Source organism: Talpa europaea (genome assembly GCF_964194135.1).
Source record: "Talpa europaea genome assembly, chromosome: X".
NCBI classification, from domain to species: domain Eukaryota; kingdom Metazoa; phylum Chordata; class Mammalia; order Eulipotyphla; family Talpidae; genus Talpa; species Talpa europaea.
In genome coordinates, this window is record NC_140081.1 from 74,132,787 (window position 1) to 74,155,916 (window position 23,130).

General features: G+C 41.9%; 1 protein-coding gene across 1 annotated transcript in view; it reads left to right on the forward strand.

Annotated features, from left to right (window-relative positions):
• Positions 1-23,130, forward strand: part of DOCK11 (dedicator of cytokinesis 11) — a gene marked incomplete at both ends in the record, with an annotated part of 174,457 nt that overhangs the window by 81,914 nt on the left and 69,413 nt on the right. The window contains 10 exons of the mRNA XM_084259069.1: positions 2,692-2,814; positions 3,129-3,205; positions 6,210-6,394; positions 6,489-6,554; positions 9,059-9,151; positions 11,191-11,314; positions 14,643-14,764; positions 15,292-15,378; positions 16,231-16,320; positions 22,475-22,593. Coding sequence (XP_084115195.1) covers positions 2,692-2,814; positions 3,129-3,205; positions 6,210-6,394; positions 6,489-6,554; positions 9,059-9,151; positions 11,191-11,314; positions 14,643-14,764; positions 15,292-15,378; positions 16,231-16,320; positions 22,475-22,593 — 1,086 coding nt within the window. The remainder of the gene's footprint in view (positions 1-2,691; positions 2,815-3,128; positions 3,206-6,209; positions 6,395-6,488; positions 6,555-9,058; positions 9,152-11,190; positions 11,315-14,642; positions 14,765-15,291; positions 15,379-16,230; positions 16,321-22,474; positions 22,594-23,130) is intronic.

Here is a 23,130-nt window from a genome sequence, read left to right on the forward strand (position 1 = left end):
AGAAGACAGAGAATGAAGTGCAAGTGTGTAATTTTTTAATAGATTTTCTAGTTTCGTGATAACAAATTCAAAGCCTTCAGAGCCAATGTATTTGCTAGCATGTTATCTGTCCCACATGTCTTGAGCTAGGTTGTGTTATTTATTTTTTTCAAATCTTTGCAAATCTGCATAGAGTGATGACTTACCTTCTTGCTTATCCCCACCCCCCAAGAACAGGTTCATTGGCTAGTTTGTAGTGTAGCCTGTACAGCTCACTGCAAGTTCTGGAGAAAGAGAATCATATTCTAAATAATTCAACCTTACATTCGAAGGTTGAAGGTTAGGAGATTCTAAATTAATGAACTTGCCTGTCATTATTTGTCAACACTGTTTCAGGAAAGGTCTCAGAATGTATTGTATGTTGATAGATAAAAAGGCACATTGTCCTTATTCATGGACTGGTAAACATTATTAGCCAAGCAGAGGTGAATGGCAAAGAATATCAGAAGTTGGTATGGTAAAATATGGCTTGTAAATAGAAGCATCCTTAGTAATGCTCCAACCTGGAAAGTGAATTGCTGCTGCTGTTATTATTATATAGTTACTAAGTGCTTACTCTGGTCCAGGTGCTTTGTGTGTACTTTCTTTTTTTGTTAAAGATTTATTTTTATTTATTTATGCATACAAGAACTGGGCTGTAGGCCAGAGGTGCAGGAGGTGAGAGGATTCACCAGAGACAGAGTAGGGAGCAAAACAGGCAAATCTACTGAAATACACTGCTGAGGGGAGCTGGGGGCGAGTCTGCCTTGCCATGTGCGTTAGCTCCCTGGCCGGGATCGAACTCATAGCTTCATAGTGCTGTGACCTAACCCCTATGTCACCAGGGAGGCCCCTGTGTGTACATTTTTTTTAATTTATACAAGAACTGGGGTACAGGGCCTCCCCGGTGGCGCAGCGGGTGGAGCGCTGTGCTGTGAAGTTGTCCGCAGCCTCTGCAGGGCGGGTTCGAATCACAGCCAGCCAGGGAGAAACCCACGCGGCACAGCAGACCTCTCCTGACTCGCCCGCTGCTCCCCTCAGCAGTGGATTTCAGTCCGTCTGCCTGTTCTGTTCCCCACTCTGTCTCTGGTGAATCCTCTCACCCCACACACATCTGGCCTATACCCCAGTTCTTGTATGCATAAATAAATAAATCTTTAAAAAAAAAAAAGAACTGGGGTACAGGCCAGAGGCGCAGGAGGGTGAGAGGATTCACCAGAGACAGAGCAGGGAACAGAACAGGCAGATTGACTGAAATATACTGCTGAGGGGAGCAGCGGGCGAAACAGGAGAGGTCTGCCGCGCCATGTGGGCATCTCCCTGGCTGACCAGGAATTGAAACTGACTGTAGAGGCTACAGACAGCCTCATAGCACTTGGCTCAACCCGCTGTGCCACCGGGGAGGCCCTGTGTACTCTCTTAAGAGATGGGTACTGATGAGGAAATTGAGGTACAGAAGTAAAAAAACAAGGAAGTCCATGCCCCCGAGTTCACATATGATGTAGCAGAGGGGGGCTCAGAACTCATGCCCCTGACTGGCACTCACTCCAGCACACAGTCGCAGGGGCTACCTCCTTCTTCAGACTGTGACAGTAACTGATTTATGCTGTTTTGTCAGTGGAAAAGTTAATTTTAAAATCTTCTAAGTTAGAAACTTTGATCCCCTATTGTGATAAGGAATTATGCTGTTTCCTTCCTCAATTGTGCTGGTTGTCAGCAGTAGCAGTAATTCACTCTTAACGGCTTGACTGTGGTATTGAAAAGATAAACCCCTGTTTACTGAAAATAAAGGAGGTATGCTTAGAAGTAGGAACCGTGGTTAATGCCTCTAACCACATCGTCAGACACTCTGCCAGGGGAAATTATGTTTTCTGGCTGTAGCTGCTTTCAGTGTTGTTGGGTACTTGTATGTTACTTCGCATTTTAACAGTAAAATTGCTTAAAAATGGGAGAAGGGGAGAGAGAGGAATAATTAAAATTCATATTGGAATCTCTACCTATATAAGAAGTTCTCTGCAAATTGACCTTAAAGATCTGATTTAATTTTTATCCACTTTGAGAGTTGCTTTACCTTTGATTAAAATGTGTATATTTTATACTGAATAGTTTGCACAAATGTATAGTCATGTGACTATGGCACCAATCAGGATGTAGAATAGGCCTGTCACTCCAGAAGGTTTCTTCATGCCCCGGTCCTCCATCCCATCCCTACCAAGGCAACCCAGCTCTGATTATTACCACTATCGAGGACTGCTTTCTCTTCTAGACCCTCACTGACATAGAATCATGCAGCGTGTACTCTTACATTTGGATTCTTACACTCTGTTTTTGAGATTCATCCGTGTTTTATGGATCAGTTGTTCCTTGTGAGTGATTCTCCATCATAGGAATATACCACAATATGTTTATCCATTCACTTGTTGATGAATATCCTGAGTTCTTTCCATTCGAGATCTCTAACTAATAAATCTATCGAACATTCATGTGCCATATGGAAATAAGCCTAGGAATGGAGTTGCAAGATCAGGGAATAGGTATATGCTTAACTTTGTGCGAAACTGTCCAGCTGTTTTCCAAAGTACTTTTACCATTTTATACTCCCGCCAGCACTAGTTTTATCTTAATTTATCAATACTTTAGATTTTTAAAAAAACCCTTCTGTTGCTGTTTTAGACCCATTTTCAAAGATACTCAAGGCTCTCTGGATCTGGATGGGAGATTTTCTCCTTTGTATAAGCAAGATAGCAGCAAGCTTTCAAATGAAGACATTCTCAAGTTGCTCTCAGAATATAAGAAGTAAGTGTGTGAAGGAATTGCAGTAAATCCATATAATAGATGAATTTTCATCCTTAAATTATGAATATAAATCATAGGTGGGAAGAACTGCTTAAAATTTTAAGTTCGTTTTGATGGTGGGATCTTGAAATCATGGTGGTGTAATGTACATTTGAAGAAGTATGAACTTATACCTCCAAGTTATAGACAATGTTGTAAGCCATTGCTGCCTCAATGAAAATAATACAATAAAAATTTGAAGTTTGGATATAGAATAATTGATGCATTTAGTAATTATTATTGTTAAGTATAAAATATTCTTGCTTTATCCCTAGGCCAGAGAAAACCAAATTGCAGATTATTCCCGGGCAGTTAAACATCACAGTAGAATGTGTTCCTGTGGATTTGTCAAGTAAGAATTCATATATTGCAAATACATGTTAAGGGCTATGTTTGAATTGCAGCGTTTTATCTTTTCACTCTTTTTCTTTGGGTTTGCATTGGTGTATTCATTTCCTGAGGCTACTGTCAGAAAGCGTTACAAACAGGTAGCTGGAGACGACAGAAATTTATTCTCTCATAGTTCTGGAAGCTAAAAGTCAAGCTCAAGGTTTGCTGCAGGGTTCTGCTCCCTTTGAATGCTCTAAGGAAGAATCCTTGCCTCTTCTTAGCTTCTGGTAGCTCCCCACTATCCTGGGCCACCATGGCTTTGTAGCTGCATCACCCCTGTCAGTCTGCTGCTGTCATGTCATGGCCATCTTCCCTTTGTGTCCTCACTAGGCTTTTTTTTTTTAAGATTAATTAATTTATTTATACAAGCACTGGGTACAGTCAGAAGCGTGGGAGGGTGAGAGAATTCACTAGAGCCAGAGAAGGGAACAGAACAGGCAGACTGACGAAGTACACTGCTGAGGGGAGCAGCGGGTGCAGCAGGAGAGGTCTGCGCACCATGTGGGACCCTCGCCTGTGGCTGGGTATCAAACCCGCACTGCAGAGGCTATAGGCAGCTTTGCAGCCCAGTGCTCAACTGCTGTGCCACCAGGAGAGACCCCTTACTAGGCTTTCTAAGAACAACAGTCATCACTGGATTTCAGGTCCATCATATTCCATATGACGTCATCTTAATGAGTTACATCAGCAAGGACCTTATTTCTGAATAAGGTCATATTCTGTGTTCCAGGGTACGTGAATTTCAGGGAACACGTTATTCACCCCAGTATTACATGAGGAATAGCTATAGATGAGTAAGGGAATTTGGTTTATTTTAGCAGATGCTGTTTCATCCATAATATATGATGCCGTGAGTTGCCTTTTGCCTTCAGTAAGTCTCATTAAATTAGGGATCAAAGGGCAAATTTCTTTTTCTTTCTTTTTCTTTGAAGATTTTTTTTTAAAGATTTATTTATTTATTTATACAAGCACTGGGTACAGTCAGAAGCACGGGAGGGCGAGAGAACTCACCAGAACCAGAGGGGAGAGCAGAGCAGGCAGACTGACGAAGTACACTGCTGAGGGGAGCAGCAGGCGGCAGGAGAGGTCTGGGCGCCATGTGGGACCCTCGCCCAGTGGCCGGGGATTGAACCCGCACTGCAGAGGTTGCGGGCAGCTTCGCAACCCAGCGCTCAACCGCTGTGCCACCAGGGAGGCCCGAAGATTTGTTTTTATTTATGCGTACAAGAACTAGAGTGTAAGCCACAGGTTCGGGGGTGAGAGGATTCACCAGAGACAGAGTGGTGAGCAGAACAGGTGGATCTACTAAAACACTGCTGAGGGAAGCAGCGGGTAAGACAGGAGAGGTCTGACGCACCATATGGGTTAGCCTCCTGGCTGGGGATCGAACTCATGCCTCAGTGTCTGGTGATAGCTTGATAGCACTGAGGCTGAGACTTTAACCCCTGCGCCACCAGGGATGCTCCGAATTTCTTTACTTGTTTAGAGACAAAAATTTTAGATCTCGGGAGAGAAATGAACAGAAGACACAAAAAGATATTTGCAGGGAATAGAATGAAGTAGCTAGGAAATATTTGAAAAATGTTCAGTCTTAGTAATAAAGCCTCTAATATAACATAAAACAAGATGACTTTGCTTACCTATGAAATATATAAAAATGCTTAAAATGAAACTATGTAATGCTGGCTACGTTTGGGAGGTTTATCACCTATCACAATCAGGAGAGAAATTTGGCAATAGGTATTCAGAGATGTATGTAACAAAGACTTTTCAATTCTGTTAAGTAAGCTCTTATTGAATATCTGCTAGGTACTTTAAAACTATGGAGCTTAAAGTCTAGAAAAATGATAGACAATAAACAAGAAAACAAAAAAACGAGGGCCTCCCTGGTGGCGCAGGGGTTAAGATGCAACATATGAAGCTATCTGCAGCCACTGCAGCACAGGTTTGATCCCTGGTCAGGGAGCTACCCACGTGGTGCAGCAAACCTCTCCTGACTCACCCGCTGCTCCCGTCAGCAGTGTATTTCAGTCAGTTTGCCTGTTCTACTACCCATTCTGTCTCTGGTGAATCCTCTCACCCCCACACCTCTGGCCTGTACCCCAGTTCTACACAAAAATAAATAAATCTTAAAAAAAAAAAACAAATGAGTAATTTCAGTCTATGATTGAGCTGCAAAGTTTTAATTTTTTAAAAATGTATTATTTATGCATGTAAGAACTGGGGTAAACACCACTATAATAATCAGAGATAATCAAATCCAGCAGAAAAAAATACCTTGACCTTGGTTCATATTCTCCCTGGGTCTTCCGTCTCCAACAATATGGCTTCACAGTAAGGACAAGCACTCGTAGAGCCCCTTCAGTCTGTGAATAACCTTTACTACAGTGGGTACTTCAATAACATTTGCTGCTATACGCATCAGAGACTTTGTGTTTTTCACCTTTGGGAGTATTGAATTTATTATTGGTAGCACATCATAAGATCTGTACTTTCAAAAGGCTTCCATTATTTTTTGGGGTGAAAATTTGCACCTGTACCAAGTTAACTTTTTAGAAGTGACTAGCCATGAGCTAATTGAAGGCATAAATTCACTGTTATTTCCCTGATACCAATAAAATTTTGCAGTGAAAGCTGAATCGCAGCCACAGGAGGAAAAAAATGTAATGGGTTTCTCTGCAGAGTTTAAATTTGTCAAAATTATGATGTGTTATATTTGGCAAATCACTGTACATTGAAACTATAACAGCAATCCATGTCTGGTTTGAAGGGTTCCACTAAAATGAACATCACACTACTCTTTTTAGGTTCTCAATGTGCTTATATGACTTCTAGTCAATAAGAATTCGGATTTTTTTAAATCACTCTTTGAGCGCACAATCAGTGTTTACTTTCATAAATGCAGGAATGTGTTCATGATTATTAAATTATATTCTCTTGGCCTTTTTTTTTTTTTGCTGCTATAGATTGTATTACTTCTTCATACGTGCCCCTGAAGCCTTTTGAAAAGAATTGTCAAAATATTACTGTGGAAGTTGAAGAGTTTGTTCCAGAAATGACAAAATATTGTTATCCGTTTACTATTTACAAAAACCATCTGTATGTATATCCCTTGCAATTAAAATACGATAGCCAGAAAACGTTTGCCAAGGTAAACAGTGTAAACTATATGTTTTGTGGTAAAAAAAAATGTTATTTATAATCTTCTGGCTTGGTGACTCATTTGGAATGATTAATCATTTCAGGCCAGGAACATTGCGGTCTGTGTGGAATTCCGGGATTCAGACGAAAGTGAGGCCAGTGCTCTAAAGGTTTGTTTACGATATTGAAAGCATATATTTTTAGTAGAGATAGCGCTTATGGTACTCCAGTGTTTCATGCACGAAGTTTAATTTGGTTAAACGGCAAAAAGTGTGCTAAAGCGATATCTGCAATATGTAAGACAATAGTCTTACACCTTAACTGGAAGGATTAGTGCAATATTAATGACAAAATGGGGTTGGAGTATAAGCTATAAAAATGAGTGAGCCTTGGGCCTCCCCGGTGGCGCAACGGTTGAGCGCTGGGTTGCGAAGCTGCCCGCGGCCTCTGCGGCGCCGGTTCGATCCCCGGCCGCTCCCCGGCCACCGGAGGAGGGTCCCACATGGCGTGCAGACCTCTCCTGCCGCCCGCTGCTCCCCTCAGCAGTGTACTTCGGTCCTTCTGCCTGCTCTGCTCCCCGCTCTGGCTCTGGTGAATTCTCTCACCCTCCCGTACTTCTGACTGTACCCAGTGCTTGTATAAACAAAAACAAACAAACAAACCAGCAAACAAATAAATAAAGCATGCCTCTATAAAAAAAAAAATTAAAAAAAAAATGGGTGAGCCTTATAGTCAAGATTTTTGCCTTTGATCCACTTTGAGTTTTCATTGCTCTGATGCCCAATCATAAAGTCATTTTTTCTTATGACCTGACAGTTTAATAATAGGTCCATCGGGGGACTGGAAAGTCCTGTGTCCTTGAAATAGGAGCGTAACTGCTTTGGATGGGAGATAGGACTTCTGCTCTGACTGGCCAAATGGTGCCTCCCTAATTGGATTCGTCATCTGTGAAAAGCAGAGCCCCTGTGCCCCTTGAGAGCACAATTCTTAAATACCTGTCATTACACTGCCTGTACACCCTCATTCTTTAGAACTGGGTTTTGCTTTTGCGCTCTGGCCCATTCATCAGAGACTGAAAGGGAAGTCAGACCATCTAATTATCACAGTGTTTCTCTGGCTCCCTGTAGCTTGAGCCTGAATCAGTTGTATGGATACCTAGCCTTCCACTCCAACCACCTCAGAGAACATCCTGGAATATCTTCACTAGGTAGTTGAATATTTAACAGCCCCTACCTTTAAAAAGGCTTTCACAGAGAAACCTAAATTAACTTGAGGATTAGCTGGTTCAAATTAGATCTGTTTTCTCTGATTCACCCTTCAGTGGAGATGAAAATAACGGTTCCTTTTCCTCCATGCAATACCCTTTTGTATTCTTAGAGATTCTTAGGTTACCTCTCAGCAGTTCTTGCAAATTGCCTTCGTAACCATGTTTAAGGAGAGTTGGGCCAGGCATGAATAAGGTGTCTCCATTTCATTCCTTAGCTAGCCTAGACGCTGGCTCTGAGGTAATAGAGTGAGGCAGTTAGTACCTTGGCACTGAGTCCATATTCATCCTTGAGCTTACTAGGTTTATGGAAGTGCAAAACTCACTCTAGAAATGAAATGAGATCTTTCCATGGAACCATAGAAAGCCTTGCATTCATTTTATTGCTATAACAGAAAGTCAGTGACTTTTTTTTTTTTTCAGGAGAAAGTGCTCAGTAAATCTTTATTAAATAACTCAAAGTCTATAGGGTACAGAACATAGATTATTCACCAAATACTGAAAGTAGGGATTAAAGAGATTTACACAATTGTAAAGTACTGAGGAATTCATTTCTTTTTTTTTTTAACTTTTTTTTTTTAGATAATAAATTTTATTGTTATATTCCCCATACAATTGCAGCCCCCCCATTCTGACCCCACTACCATGGAATATTACTCAGCATTCAAAAAAGATAAACACATGCAATTTGCAGCAACATGGATGGCGCTGGAAGGGATCATGCTCAGTGAAATAAGCCAAAAAGAAAAAGAAAAATACTGGATGGTCTCACTCATAGCAGGAATCTAGAAAACTTAAATAAGGGACCAGGAAAATGAATAACTATAAGAAAGTGAAAATCAAAATCAACAAAAAACTATGAACCAGAGACACTTTTAAGCCAGTGACTTTTAAAACGTGGCCCATAAAGGAAGAGGACAGTAAGCTCATCTGTAATTTAATGGACATTCAAGTTTTAATTCCTTTTAGCTAGGAATGTGTCTGCTGTTTATTTTTTATTTTTAAACCCCTCACCTTGCCACAGAACAACCAGCATCTGGCAAATGTTGCCAACTGGATGAGGGGGAGCCTCTCATTGAGAAATGCAAATGGCATGAGAGAAGTAAGCGTGAGAGGCCTGGGTTGAGAGCATTTCCCTTCCAGATGATTAGTCTTACTGTCAACTATGTTGGGATTGGTTTTCTTTGATGGCTGGAAATTCAAAAGCATTTGGGCAACCAAATTAGGTGACATCTGGGGCGGTGCCTGGAGGGATTGTAAATGATTCGCAATTTGCAGGCTCCTGTTGAGAACCGGGGTGTGCTTGGCCATGACCTTGTGCTGACAGCCGCCTCTAACTGTGTGGGATTCTATAGTGTCACATTTAATGACCTGCATGGAGAACAGTGACTCCGTTTGCTTCTTTTGCAGTGTATTTATGGAAAACCTGCAGTGTCTGTTTTTACCACAAATGCTTATGCTGTTGTCTCGCATCACAACCAAAATCCAGAATTCTATGATGAGGTAAGTGCACACTATCCTGACATTTGTAAAGTGCATTGGGTTGCTCTGTTGTTTCTTTCAAGTCATTTCCAACATTTTATCTGCACTTTCAATCCCCAAGTATTTTGTTCTATGAAAAATAGAAAACGTCCCCTCAAAACAAAGGGACACTGCCTGCTTGGTGCCCTTTGATGACAGTGGAAGATTTGCCCAACAGTGAAGTGGCTCTGGCGTGGGCTAACAACATAGGAAACAAACACCAGACTGGAACTAGGCTAGCCCTCACTTGGACAGCAACTGGCACTGGGGACCTTGAATAAGTCACTTCCCCCCCCTCTAAGTCTCCATTTCCTTGGCTTTAAAATTAGAAATTCAGAAAGATTTTTGAAAGCCCTTTGAGATTTTTCCTCCAGGGGTTCTGTGTGGGAGGCTGCAGCCTCTCTGGAAGTGAATTGCTTCAAGAGATACGGCACCAGAACCGCACTGGCTGAGCTAAATGCTTCAGTGTTGCAGACCTGAAGAGGTCTGACAAAACCAGAAGGTCTACCTCTATTCAGGGTCTACCTCTCTGTCCCTGTCTCTGCCTCTTTCCTTCTACCCACTTTTCTATCTTTATGTGTCTGTGTACTTCCCACTGTCTCTCTTAGTGTCTCTGTCACAGCCTTGTCTGTCTGGATCTGGCTGGTCCAAACCTACAGACTGCTTTTCATTCCCACATGTCTCCATGGATCCCGGATGTGCATCCCCAGCCAGAAGAGTTGCTGTTTTCTGCTTCTCCAGCCTGATGTCTCCATTCCTGGCTTTGTCTGCAATCTTCCTCCCTGCTGTTGCCACTCCCCCAGGCCCACCTTCTGGTGGATGGAGGCCCTCTACCCCCAGCATTTAGGCCTCGCTCATTCCTTTCTCAGCTCATTCCTTTCTCAGCCCGATGCTTCTGGTTTTGTGAGGAATGGGGAGGAGGCTAGTGGTGCCTGGTGCTTTTGCCACCTGGGGAGGGAGTATGCCTGTATTTATGTTCAGCAGAGCATTAGATACCCAGATGGTCTGGATACTGGGAATAGGCATGTTCTGTGGTGAAATATACCTGCAACAGGAATTGGTTATAACACCCAAACCAGGCCTTGTATAAATGATAATTAGGCCAGCTGTCCATCACCAAGTTGTTTAATACGTCCTTCTCTCTAACCAACACCAGTCACTACAGAAGACTGATCACGTAGGGAGTCATTCCCTTTCTCTTTAGGATGCCATAATATAAAGAGGCTTTTCAGTCATTCACTCTATATTGACCGGGAGAGGTGTGTGTGTGTATGTGTGTGTGAGAGACAGAGAGAGTGCGAGAACATGAGCACATACTTTCCTGTGCAGGTCTGTTTATGTGTGTTAATCAAATCTGTAATTTATCTCTTACATACTTTTGGGAGGCATTCATGACAAGCATTCGGTTGAGCTGTGATTAGAAAATTCCTGGACATGTCTATATTAAAATATTAACTTAGAATTCAACTCATGTGTCATAGGTGACTGTTCCTTTCTTTATTCAAGACTAAAGTTTTTTTTTCCTAAAGAAATTTATGTAACCTGTAATTTGTAGATACCATAATAGCATAGTAACTTTTTGTACTTTTTTGGGGGGGCAAATGCTTAATTTTTTTTTATGTCAAGATGGGCAGCCATTTAGGAAAAATTGCATTTCATATTCAGTACACATTTTAGATGGATTGCCTTCACTGCCTCAGATCGAATTATATTGTATCCCTGGGCTGTGAGGATGTGGTTTTTGTTCCAGTGTTTTAGCAAATCCTGCTGCCACTTTTCATCCAGGAGAGTTCCCTGGACTGTCCAGCAACAGTAATCAATCAAACTTTCACACCCCAGGAGAATACTGTTGTCACACTGACTAGAAAAACATTTGGAATATATTTAAATGGTGGCTATTATCTGGCCTCATGACCTGTCATTTAGAAAAGTGTGTCATTGAGAAGTATGATGAGACTGCATTACATGTCTGACAGTTGAAACCAAACAAAATTCTATGTGTAATGTTGCTGTCATTTCAGATTAAAATTGAACTTCCCATTCACCTTCATCAAAAACATCATTTACTTTTCACTTTTTACCATGTAAGTTGTGAAATTAACACAAAGGGAACAACCAAAAAGCAGGACACGGTTGAAACTCCAGGTACGTGTGCTCTTAATCTCTGTCTCTACAGCTGTCTGAACTGGAATTATTTAAGATACGATCTCATCAAAAAGTACATTCCTGAGTTAAAAAGTTCTTTGGTTAAAAGATGAATTATATTTTCATTTTTTAATTGTTTCTACCAAATACATGTCTAAATGCTGGCTATTGTGCTTCAACTTCTGTAAGCGATTTAAAGTACTGATGTCCTCCTCAGAGAAAAACACATACTGTGTTGCATTATTTGTGGTATTTCTTTTATGTAGATTGGCCCAGCAATCAGAATGTTTCAGTTCTGCTCCTCGAGATAGAGGAAAGTGAGCTTAGAGCTAGAAGCATTTTTGAGCCTGAGGGAGGATATTTGGGGGTTGCCCTGATTCCAGTGAGAGAAGAACAGATTTAGTGTACTTGGATAAGCTTTAGTAGTCCTGGCCTCATTCAGCAAAATGTACAGTTAATCAGTGGGAAGCATTTCCTTGCAAGAATACAGAAGACCCTACGAACATGGCCTGAGGAACACCCACTATGTTGATATGACATGGGACTCGGATCCAAGCTAGCCTAGATCAAATGTAAATTCATTCAGAAAATAGGTCTGCATATTTATTATGTGCGTGATAATGTGATAGGCACTATGGCAGCTACAGTGGAGATTCAAACATAGATCTTGTCTTAAGTGAGTACCAGATCTAGGAAAGGAAATGAGAGCTGTGTAGACAGTTATGATACAAGACAGAAAGCAGGCGTTCCTGAGAACATGACACTATGATCTCCAGGATGAGTGAGTTTTTACTTCAGCTGGTAGAGGGACTAGTGGCAGGGTATTAGGCAAGGCTTCTGGGAGGAGTTGGTGTTTGAGTGGGGCCTTAAAGGGTGAGGCCAAGTTTGATAATGCAGTGATGACCAGATGGTAGGGGGTACCAGGATAAAGAACAGCTTGTACATGTCGGCAGAGAGCATTTTGGGGTGTGGACAGGGGCCACAAGTAGTTCAGGACGACTGAAGCGCAGAGTCATGGGATGTCTGGTTGCAAAGGAGGCAGCGGGTGGTAGAAAAGCTTGAATGCCAGGCTGGGGACTTGATTTTATTCTGTCATCTGTGTGGGACTCTTGAAGCGTTACAAACACCAGTAAGAGCTATTGTGCTGGAAGTCCAGTCAAGTAGCAATGTAATGGGTGAGGTGAGTTGGAGCAGGCAAAAGGAAGGAAGGAGGAAACACCAGTTAGGGGGTGATTAAGGTGCCACACTGTGGCAGCAATGGGGCAAAGAAAATGGGCATCGTAAAATTTATTGGGCCTGGGGGTGGGGATGGAAGGTTGAGTTTGAGGTGCTAGTCGGACATCTGATTGATGCGCTGGAGGCAGCGGAACTGAATATTTGGAAGTTCCCTTTGTGGAGAGTGTGGCCCTGGTCTGTATCCCCATCAAGGTTGCCTTTGGCTCAGGGTCAGCACCTTGAGGGTTGAGGAGAAATCTGGCAGGACCACGTAAACCTATGATGGTGTATCTCCTGAAAGAGAAGTGACTTGCCATGGCCAAGTCCTGGATGGAAGTGGGCGAGACACTCAGTGGAGCATGAGACGGTTATTCTCTGTGCTGCCCTTCACTTTTAATGACCCATCCCTTAAGTGACTTCACACCTTTGAGCCACATGGCGTGAGCTTGACATTACCCCTTCCAGGTGCGCTCTTTGTGGGTTTTCACAGAGAAACAGCCCTCACCTCCCTCTGATTAATTCACAAAGTAGAAATGTTGCCTAAGCAGTTCCCTGGAGATAGAAAGTGGTTGTCAGGGACTCGGTGAAGGGGACTGAGGGAGTGACTTCTAAGGAGTATGGAGTTACTTTTGAGGGTAATGACAGAGTTTTGAAATTAATGGTGGATATTACATAGCTTTGTGCATATTCTAAAAGCCATCTTTATTTCATACTTTACATAGATGAACTGCGTGGTATCTGAACTATATCTCAGTACAGATCTTTATGAGGGAAAAAATGTTACTTAAGAACAAGAAATATATTTTCCTATTTTCTGGACTGGAAACATTTGTTCATTTGTCCAATTTTCTGGTTAACTACTTTGACAGAGTCCTTTTGAATGGTTCTTCTGCTCCTGTTACTTTCCTGGGGTTTTTTGTTTGTTTGTTTGTTTGTTTTAACAAGAAGTGCTTTGTCTAAACCATTTCTGAAGTTGTACTTGTAAAGATGCCCTTCGGGCATGTTTCAGAGTCTTAAGAAAGTCATTGAGTCACTTAGAGAAAGCAACGTATAAGTCTTAAGAATGAAAGCATTTGCCAAATTAAACACGTGAATGAAAACATTCTAACCAGATTTGTGTTGACGTCTGAGTTCACAGTATAAACACACACACACATACCACACATACGCATGCACGCAAGGCACACACACAAACACACACACCCAAAGAATTTTAGAGTCAGAAAGCAATGGCTTTGAGAAGTGCTCCGCAGCCAACACCCTCTCTCATGGGCCAAAACTCAGTCCAGAGCAAGCTATTTTACAGCTGAGTTATAAGCACTGCAAGCCCAGAGTAATCTCTAGAATGGAAATACTGACACTGCTCAACTTGAGCAGCACAGATGGCTCTGGCTTTTTCAGCTAGAACAGGATGAGTTTTCTAATAGAAAGCCAAGAGACTCTTTTGGATAGAATTGTTCAGAATTAGAGAGACTGGTGACAATCAGTGGAGTCAAGTCAGCCACACTGCTTGTTACAGAAGGAAGATAAGTCACCAGGAAAACGGGCCAGAACGACAGTTGATGCCATGTTCCCTTGATGAGTATGGAATATAACCTTGACTCGTGATCTTCATTTTTCATAATCCCTACCTTAAGGTTGCCATAAAAAATTCTGGCACATGCTGGCTTCTGTTTGAGATAGTCTTAGATAGTAGACAGCACTGGTGGTGTAAAGATGGATGCAAGATATCTGGACCTTTCAGAAAGCCCATCGACCAAAGTGTATCCCCCAAGGTGGGAAGATAATGATATTGATACACTTTGAAAGTTTTAAAGTGTTTACCTAGATTATTTCATTTGTGGTCTCTGAAAAACTCTAGTGCCAAGTAAGACTGCATTTGGTGTTCCTCTTTTTATATTCAAGGAAATAAGGTAAATAACTTGTTAGGGGCCAGGCAGGGATTAGGCAGTGATCCACACTCATCTCCATTACTCACAGGCCCAGCACCCGAACCCCCACATAGAGAAGTCCGGCAACGTCACTGCCCTGCCCTGCTCCCCAGCAGCCAGACATTTGCGTGGCTAATTGCATTTGCTGTTTCATATCTCATGGTTGATTATTGTCTTGGCAGTTGGGTTTGCCTGGATACCTTTGCTGAAGGATGGTAGAATCATCACATTTGAGCAGCAGCTTCCAGTTTCAGCCAATCTTCCCTCAGGCTACTTGAATCTGAATGATGCCGATTCAAGAAGGGTAGGAAAAGATCTGCATTTGTTGAAGTAATCATGATTATATCTTTAAAAAGTAGAATTCTTTGGGTCTAGGTGATAGCTATTCCAAGTGTGGTCTGAGGGCGAGTGCTAGACGACAGCAAAGGTAAGTATGGGAGACTATGTTTAGGAACCTTTATAACACGTTGACAAAGTAACCCCGGCTCTACCGATTCTAATAACAATTTTAAAAACCGGGACTCGGATTATTTGCATCATATAAAATTTCACTTCTCTATTTTTATTTATGTATGTGTGTGTTTATATATCTCTTAATTTTATTTTTAATTTTGGTTATAATTCATAAAAGTATGTCTGGAGAATTGGAATTTCAAATGATTTTGGTTAGACTTATTCTGAAGGCTGGTTATTTTCTCCAATGATTGCCTTTGTATGCAACTGACACATTCATTTCTGGGGAAAATGTTGAAATGCATAAAGGTGTTATATATTACTCATCTCTCCATTACTATGTTTATAGAAACTGAGGTCTGTATTTTCTGTTCACAGCAATCTAATGTGGATATTAAGTGGGTAGATGGTGCAAAGCCTTTGTTGAAGATTAAAAGCCATCTAGAGTCTACCATTTACACTCAAGTAAGTTTCATCACCTGAATCTTGTTGATTTTAATACTCGAGTATATTTCTTGAATAAAGTAGACTATATTCGGTTCTTATAGCTTTTGAGATGCTGTGGCTTGAAAAACTGTCTCAATGATGACATCATTCTTAATAATAGCTCAAATTTCATTAATCATTTCAAACTACAAACTATTCCTCACAAGTGAGTGGAGCCCCATAGAACTCTGAGAGGAATGTGGAGGCTATCACCACCATTTTTATAGGTGAAGAAACCGAGGCTGGATCAAGTTAGATGCCTTACCCAAGGTCATACAGATGATAATTAGAGGGAGCAGATCAGAATCTGAACTTCATTATTCCTGAGAGAGTCCATGCTCTCCACAAAATGAGTGTGTGTGGATTCCTTATAGAACAGCTGGACTCTGTTGCGGGTGGTTTGCTGTCGTGGTTTGGGCATTGGATGCTTGAGACTATAATGGCAACTTCCCGCTGCTACCTTTCCTTCTCCAGTCAGCTCAGACCTCTGCTCCTACTCATGAACACTCAGAAGCAGCCCAACTTCAGATACTACACTGTAGTCCAAAAAGAAATCAGATGGATATTTGATTAGTTGGGCAATAATTGGCCTACCCAGTCTGCGTAGGTACCTGCTGAACTGGCCCAGTTTTCCTGCTTTGTCTTAGCTGAGTTTTGCTGTTTTGCTTTGTGCTCAGGAGGTCTGTGGGACTACAGCTGTAGCTGCCGAATGTGCGCATTCAAATACCCAGATAAATAGGTTTGAGAGATGCAGGAGGTGGGGGAGGTAGAGAGCCAGCATTTGAGGGTAATGAATCAAATTTCACATGACTGTGTCCATCTGCTTTCCAGGATTTACACGTGCACAAATTCTTCCATCATTGCCAGCTGATTCAGTCAGGCTCCAAAGAAGTTCCGGGGGAGCTCATTAAATATTTAAAGGTAAATGAACAAGCAGCGTTCTGCAAAGGTTTGTTCTTCAGGGTTTCTGTTGCTCAATTTTGATGAGGGGGATCAAACTAACACTTGAAAATACTTTTGACTGTGTATCCTCAAGAGACCATTTTGTATTATGTATTTTTCTGTCAAGTGGCTCTTTAGAGGCAGGCAGAGTAGCTCCATTACGAAGAAATTGCTGTAGCCAGAACTCGACGACATATTGTTGAAAATCTCATGAAAATGTTGATTTTGGTTCCATAAATTGATTTTTCAGGTATTTTCTCTTCTTGCTGACTGCTCAGTCAAGGTGGAGAGAATGGTATGAAGGAAAAGGGCCAGGAGAAATGGAGGCACTTTTGTGTGGAATAAAATGTGAAGTGATTTACATATCTGTGGCTGAAAGACAATCAACAGGGCTAACTAAAGAGACAGAAAAACCTAGTTTCTGTGTGTTGCATAGGAGACAGTCTGAAGACCTGCCATATTTAATTGAATGTATGGAGAACCCAAGACTCCATGTGATCACTAAGCGTTAGGGCTGAAGTGTGTGCTGTGGGGCCTGGTTGCTACTCTCATAGGTAAGCTGCAGCAAGTGTGAGGAGTTGGGACTTTAAATGAAGACGCTAGACGATTTCTCTTTGGACATGTTATTACTTAAAGGTATTCTCAGGAAACAAAGTCCATTTCTTTCAGAGAGAGGTAGTGTGACGTGAGGTAACATGTAGGGGTTCTGGGATTGTCAGTTGAGTTTGTGTGCCAGATCTGTCACTTATTCGCTGTATGATTGACCTCAGCCAAGTGACTTAACCTCTCAGAGCCTTTGTTTCTCTATCGGTCCCATCCAAATAGCACTAATACCCATCTTGTAGGTGGTTGTGAGGCTTAGGTAAGATGGGGTATCTGCAGTGTGATAATCATTCGTTCCACACTCTTTCTTGAGAGCCTCCCATGAGGCAGGCATTGTACTGAGCTTTAGGAACCTGAGTGCAGAAAACAATGATCCCTGTTGTTAAAGATCTCACTTTCTTGTGGAGGCAGAGGAGCAATAAACAGATTTGTCCGATAGCTGCCGTATCATGTCATATAGCACTTGTAGATCATACCCAGTGCTGATCTGTGCAGTAGTAAAAGGGAATAAGGAGTGATAAGGGGTTCATCTCTTTTAGGTGAACTGGTCAGAGGAGATCTATTTGCTGGAGTGACATTTGATAGAGACCTATATAAGATATGAGGGTGTCAGCTATGGGGACTTTAGGGGAAAGCTGGGGCAGTGAGTAGAAAGGCCCAGAGGAGCTTGCTTGATGTGTTCAAGAAACAGCAGCAGGGACTTGGGGCGGCTGGCACATGGAATGATAGGCCATCACATTGGAAAAGGTAGCTGGGAGGTGGTCGGGCTAAGGCCTTGTAGGCCATGGTGAGCAATTTGAATTATAATCTGAATGAGACATGATATGACTGGTTTTTTTTTTTTTTGTTTTTAAAGATTTATTTTATTTATTTATGCATACAGGAGCTGGGGTACAGGCCTTAGGTGCAGGGGGAGGTGAGAGGATCCACCAGAGACAGAGTGGGGAGAACAGGAGGATCAATGGAAATACACTGCTGAGAGGAGCAGTGGGCGAGATGGGAAAGGTCTGCTGCACAATGTGGGGTAGCTCCCTGTCTGGGGATCGAACTCATATCAGAGAGGCCCTGATATGACTGATTTTTAAAGTATCATTCTGCCTTCCTTATAGAAAATATACAGCTGGAAATATAGAAGCAGGGAGATAATCAATTAACTGTGACTAGTATTCTTAATAATCATTAAGAAGTATAATCATCTAACTTCCAAATCCTTCCATTGGGTAATATCTAGAAATCCAGTCTGTGTATCTATGCTTTCTGTTAATATCATGGGCTTTTATTCCAGTGGGGAAGCTCTGTAAAAGTTTTAACAAAACAGAATGAAACATAACATCATTTTCATATACTAGTATTCCTAAAATGGGGTCGGGGGAGGGGGGGCTACTCTTATTTGTGTTTTTAAGGGTGTGAAATTTCTGATGTTTTTGTGACCTATGCTTGCCCCCTAGCGGCGGTGAGTAAAATGTCATATGATTATAGAAATAGCTAGTCTATGGGATGCTGAAGGGGATAATGGAGGTTTTTGTTTGTTTGTTTGTTTGTTTGTTTGTTTAAACAGATGAGGAAATTGAAGGCTGAGTAGAGGCCACTTATCTTTGGTCATCTTTGGTCATTCAGCTGATCAGTAGCAGGACTGAGGCGACCCTTTAACATGTCTCAGCTCCTAGTCCTATGTTCTTTCTCTATCAAACCTAAAAATGATGTCATTTCAGCAATTCATTTAACGTCCATTCGTTGAACTCTTAGTATGTATTTCATATTTTCCTAGACACTGAGGAGAGATAACTTAGGGTCTTTGTCCATAAGGATCTTACCACTCATCAGGAGACACGTGGTAAGGACAGGAGACAGGACACTCATAAGGCAAATGACATTATAAGTTAGCACTACAGCTGATATGTCCAAACAATCTGTGATTAAATGTCAAGTGCCTGACACACGTTCTACGTTAGGGGTTCAGTGAGCTGAGGAACCATTGAGACTGGAGGACGCCCATCTTTGGCTTACCCTTTGGTTCCTCGTTTTATTCATTTATTCATTCACCAGTGTTTATTGAACACCTACTATGGGCCAGATATGTACTGGGCACTGGGAATGTAATTGGGGAGCAATCAGACAACTTACCTGCTCTAGTTGGGATAGAGAGATGAGAAGTGAGTAATTTTAGTTGGAGGTGAGTGCTCTGAAGAACATACAAAAGGGTAGTGGGGCTAACACTAGCAGCAGTGCATTCTAGAATGAGTTGTCAGGGAAGACCTGTGTGAGGAGAGGACATTTCAGGCTGAAAGGAAACCAGTGAGAGGAAGACAGTGTGGAGGAGGAAGCTAATCTTCCTCTGCCTTTGTAGGCCTGTAGGCTGGAAAATAATAAAACAGACACAAGAGATTCACAAGAGCCAAGAGAAAATTAAATTACACATTCATGGGGGTCTGTAGAATATGAACTCACTTTCTGGTCTTTCCAATGAGGTTATATAGTCTCTAGAAAGGGGGCGTTACATTTAGGAGGGGAAAATGAGCTAAGAGCTTTGCAACTTAAAGGAAAAGGAATTTTGCAGGGTTCATCTGCATGTGCACCAAAACAGACCTCGTGAGCCCTAGTCTGGGGTGATAGGTCTATAAGACTCTTTCCCACCCTCCACCTTGCCCTCCCCCGACCACCATAGAGATCTTCTATTTTCAGAGACAGATTTGGTCAAAAACACATTATTCTTGGATCTTCTGTCTCTCAATTGCTTTCAATTCAAAATAACCAGCACTCCACTTAGGTACAGCCTTTCTTTGGCCCCAACAACAACCGTAGGTGATAAAGCTCTAAGCTGCAAGGATAGGGGCAAACACATTGCAAGGGCATGTTTGATGGGCAGAAGAGAGACAAAGTAGCTGGAGCACAGGGTCAGTGGAGCGGGAGGTTGGCATGCCACGAGTTGGGAGACATAGCAGGATACATATAGGCATGGGAAGTCCTCGACAGCTTTTGTGGTGGTTTGTTTTGCTTGTACCAAGAGGAAAATGCATTGTGTAATTTGCCTTTCAAAAAGACGACCCTGGCTGCTGTGTTGAGAATAAGTTCTAGAGAAGCAATACTGGTGTCAAGATGAATTCCACATACAATACCCACTTGACATTATCCTCTTTAACTCTCTTCCTTCCTGAAGCCTTATCTGACATTCCTTGCTCACTTGCAGACTCAGACGCTTCTTCCTTTGTGCATTTGCTACACACCACTCTCATACTGTCAACCATTTGTGTTGCAGGGGTTTAGTTCTATGTCTCCCCTGCCACCTCTTTACCCCTCCCCATTAGACTGGGAACTGCAGGATGGTGGAAACCACATTATTTTTGGATACATTTGAAAGTTCATTCAGTACGCCTTTATTGAATGAGTGAATGAATCGTTCCACTGAAGTAGGGGTTCGAACTTGACATGGAAGTGGGGCTAGGATTTGGCTTAAAAATGTGAACAAGGGCCCAGATGCCTTTGATACATTCAAGGAGCAGTCAAGATACCAGCTTGGCCTTGTTAGGCATGATGAGTGCTGGTGCTAAAAATGTAGATTGGGTCTTAAGTAACTTGGACTGAATGCTCTAGGTGAAAGTTTCTTAAACTTGGCACCATTGACATGTGGGCAGGATAATTCTTTGTTGCAAGGAGCTGTCTTGTGCATTGTGAGACGTGTAGATGTTTAGCAGCAATTCTGCTTTTACCCGCTAGATGTCAGTAGCACCTCCAAGTTGTGACAAATGAAAGTGTCTCCAGACGTTACTGATTGTCCTGTGAGGGATAAAGTGGCCTCAGGTTGAGAAGCACTGTCCCAGGTAATGGGAAGGTGTTAAAGAAATCTTGGCAGGAGGTGATCTGATTTAACCAGTATTTGAGGAAGATGATTTTTTTTAATTGAGGAAATATTGATTGACAACATTTTGTATGAGTTAGGGGAATAGGTTCATTCTTTTTTGGGTGTATGTCACCATACCACCAAAACACCCAGAGTCCTTTACCCTAGAACCAAGGGTCCCCTCCCCCTCTGTCCTCACCCTCACTCTCCCTCTCCTCCTAGTCACCTCAACTCAGCAGTCATATTTCTAGGATGTGTTTGGGTTTAGTTTTGTCAGTTCCTTTGTTTTTCTTCTCAGTTTCCACATAAAAATAAAGTCATTTGGCACTTGTCTTTCTCCTTCTGACTTATTTCACTTAGCATCATCCTCTTCAGTTAGAGGACGATGAATTTGTAGAGAGTGGGGCAGATGGAAGTAGAGGCAAACAGTATAGGGACCTACTAGGAAATGGGTTAGACACCTTTGGCTATAGATTACCGGGTCTTTTATGGGGGGTGAAACAGCAGTACGCATATAAGAGAGGAGGCAAAGGCACGAAAGAACCTGAAAGAAAGACCATTACCTCAGGCTTCTGATGGACAGGAAGCTGCATGAGAGCTGAGCGGTCACTGTTTCAGTCTAGATGAGAGACCTGAAAAAGGATGGTGATGGTAAGGCTAGAAAAATGTAGCAAAAGTAAGGGAGACTGTGAAGATAAATATTGAATATTAAGTGCAGGGACTTGTCTTGTTGCTCTATCTTCTGTAGCACTAAACACTGAATTGTAGAGGGGCTCCGTGGTGTTTATTTCCTTTTTTAAAAAAAGATTTTATTTATTTATGTGTGGAAGAACTGGGGTGTAGGCCAGAGGTGAGAGGATTCACCAGAGACAGTGGGGAGCAGAACAGGCGGATTGACTGAAATACACTGCTGAGGGGAGCAGCGGGTGAGACAGGAAAGGTCTGCTGCGCCATGTGGGTCAGCGCCCTAGCCAGGGATCATATTCAGGCTGTAGGGGTGATAGCGTTGAGACTTAATCCCTAGGCCACCAGGGAGGCCCACTTGTTTCCTCTTTTTGGTTGAGCAGCTGATTAAATGATTGGATGAATGGGAGAGAAAGGAAGGAAGAAGAGATTTGGCATATTTTGTTGTTTGTATCATTTGTGTGTCTATAGGAATACATTTCTTCATTTTCATGGTTACACACTTATCTCTAGAGATGGAGTGTTAGCACTTTGAAGAAAGAAGGCAGAGATGCCTCAGTTTTGTAGGTGGTGCCAGCATAAATCCAATCATAAGCACACTTTATTGAATCCCTATTCTCACCGGATTAATTGATGGACCACATTCCCCCCAAAACACTGAAGGCCAGGGTGCCAGTCACCCACTTCCCGGGATCTCCAGACACATCTGCTCCCCACCCTAATTGAGTATTGGTTTACCAAGGGTCAGTTGACTTTATTCCAAAACGTATTTTTTCCAGTTATACGTATTATCTTCACTGATGCATTTTATATGAAATTAACGAAACCAGGGGGCTGAGGTTGAGATATGAGTAAAATAATTAGCCAAGTCCCCTATCTAATGATGCTAACATTTAAGTGAGCTTGGAGCTTAGTGACTATTTCTCTTGTTACTTGATTTTTTTTGTTATTTCACCTTTGGAAATGATATATTTCTGTATTTTCATAACTAATAATGACTTATTTTAGTGTTTGCATGCCATGGAGATCCAAGTCATGATACAGTTTCTACCTGTAATTCTTATGCAACTCTTCCGAGTGCTCACAAATATGACCCAGGAAGAGGAAGTTCCTTTCAACTGTACCAAGTGAGTTTCTGTGTTGTGATACTGAGAAGCAATTTTTGTTTCCTGTTGCATTTCTTCACTTTAAATATAAATGTATCTTCCAGATGGGAACCCAGGACTCAGAAATCTAATAAGTTTTCTCCAGTTGGTCACGCTTCTCAGATTGGATAACTTGTGTCCCCAGGGATAGGTGGGGATACAAGGCATAGGATAAATTTTAATGTGTTTTTCTTAACCAGTTCCAAAACTTTGCTGCCTGTTACAATCACCTGGGGAGCTTTTAAAAATGTCTGTCCACCACATTTCTTATCAGTTTAAATCTAATATGAGGGTGGAACTCAGCTTCAGGAGGAGTAGTTGTTGTTTGATAGGTTTCAGGGGGGAGATGCCATAATACAATAATTCAAGAATTACTGTCTTTGATGAGGGTTGTCCAGTAGAACTTTCTGCAGTCATGGAAATGTTTTCTACTTGTGCTGTCCAGTATGGCAGCCACTAGCCACATGTAGCTATCAACTTGAAATGTGGCCATCACAACTGATTTCTAAATATTTAGGA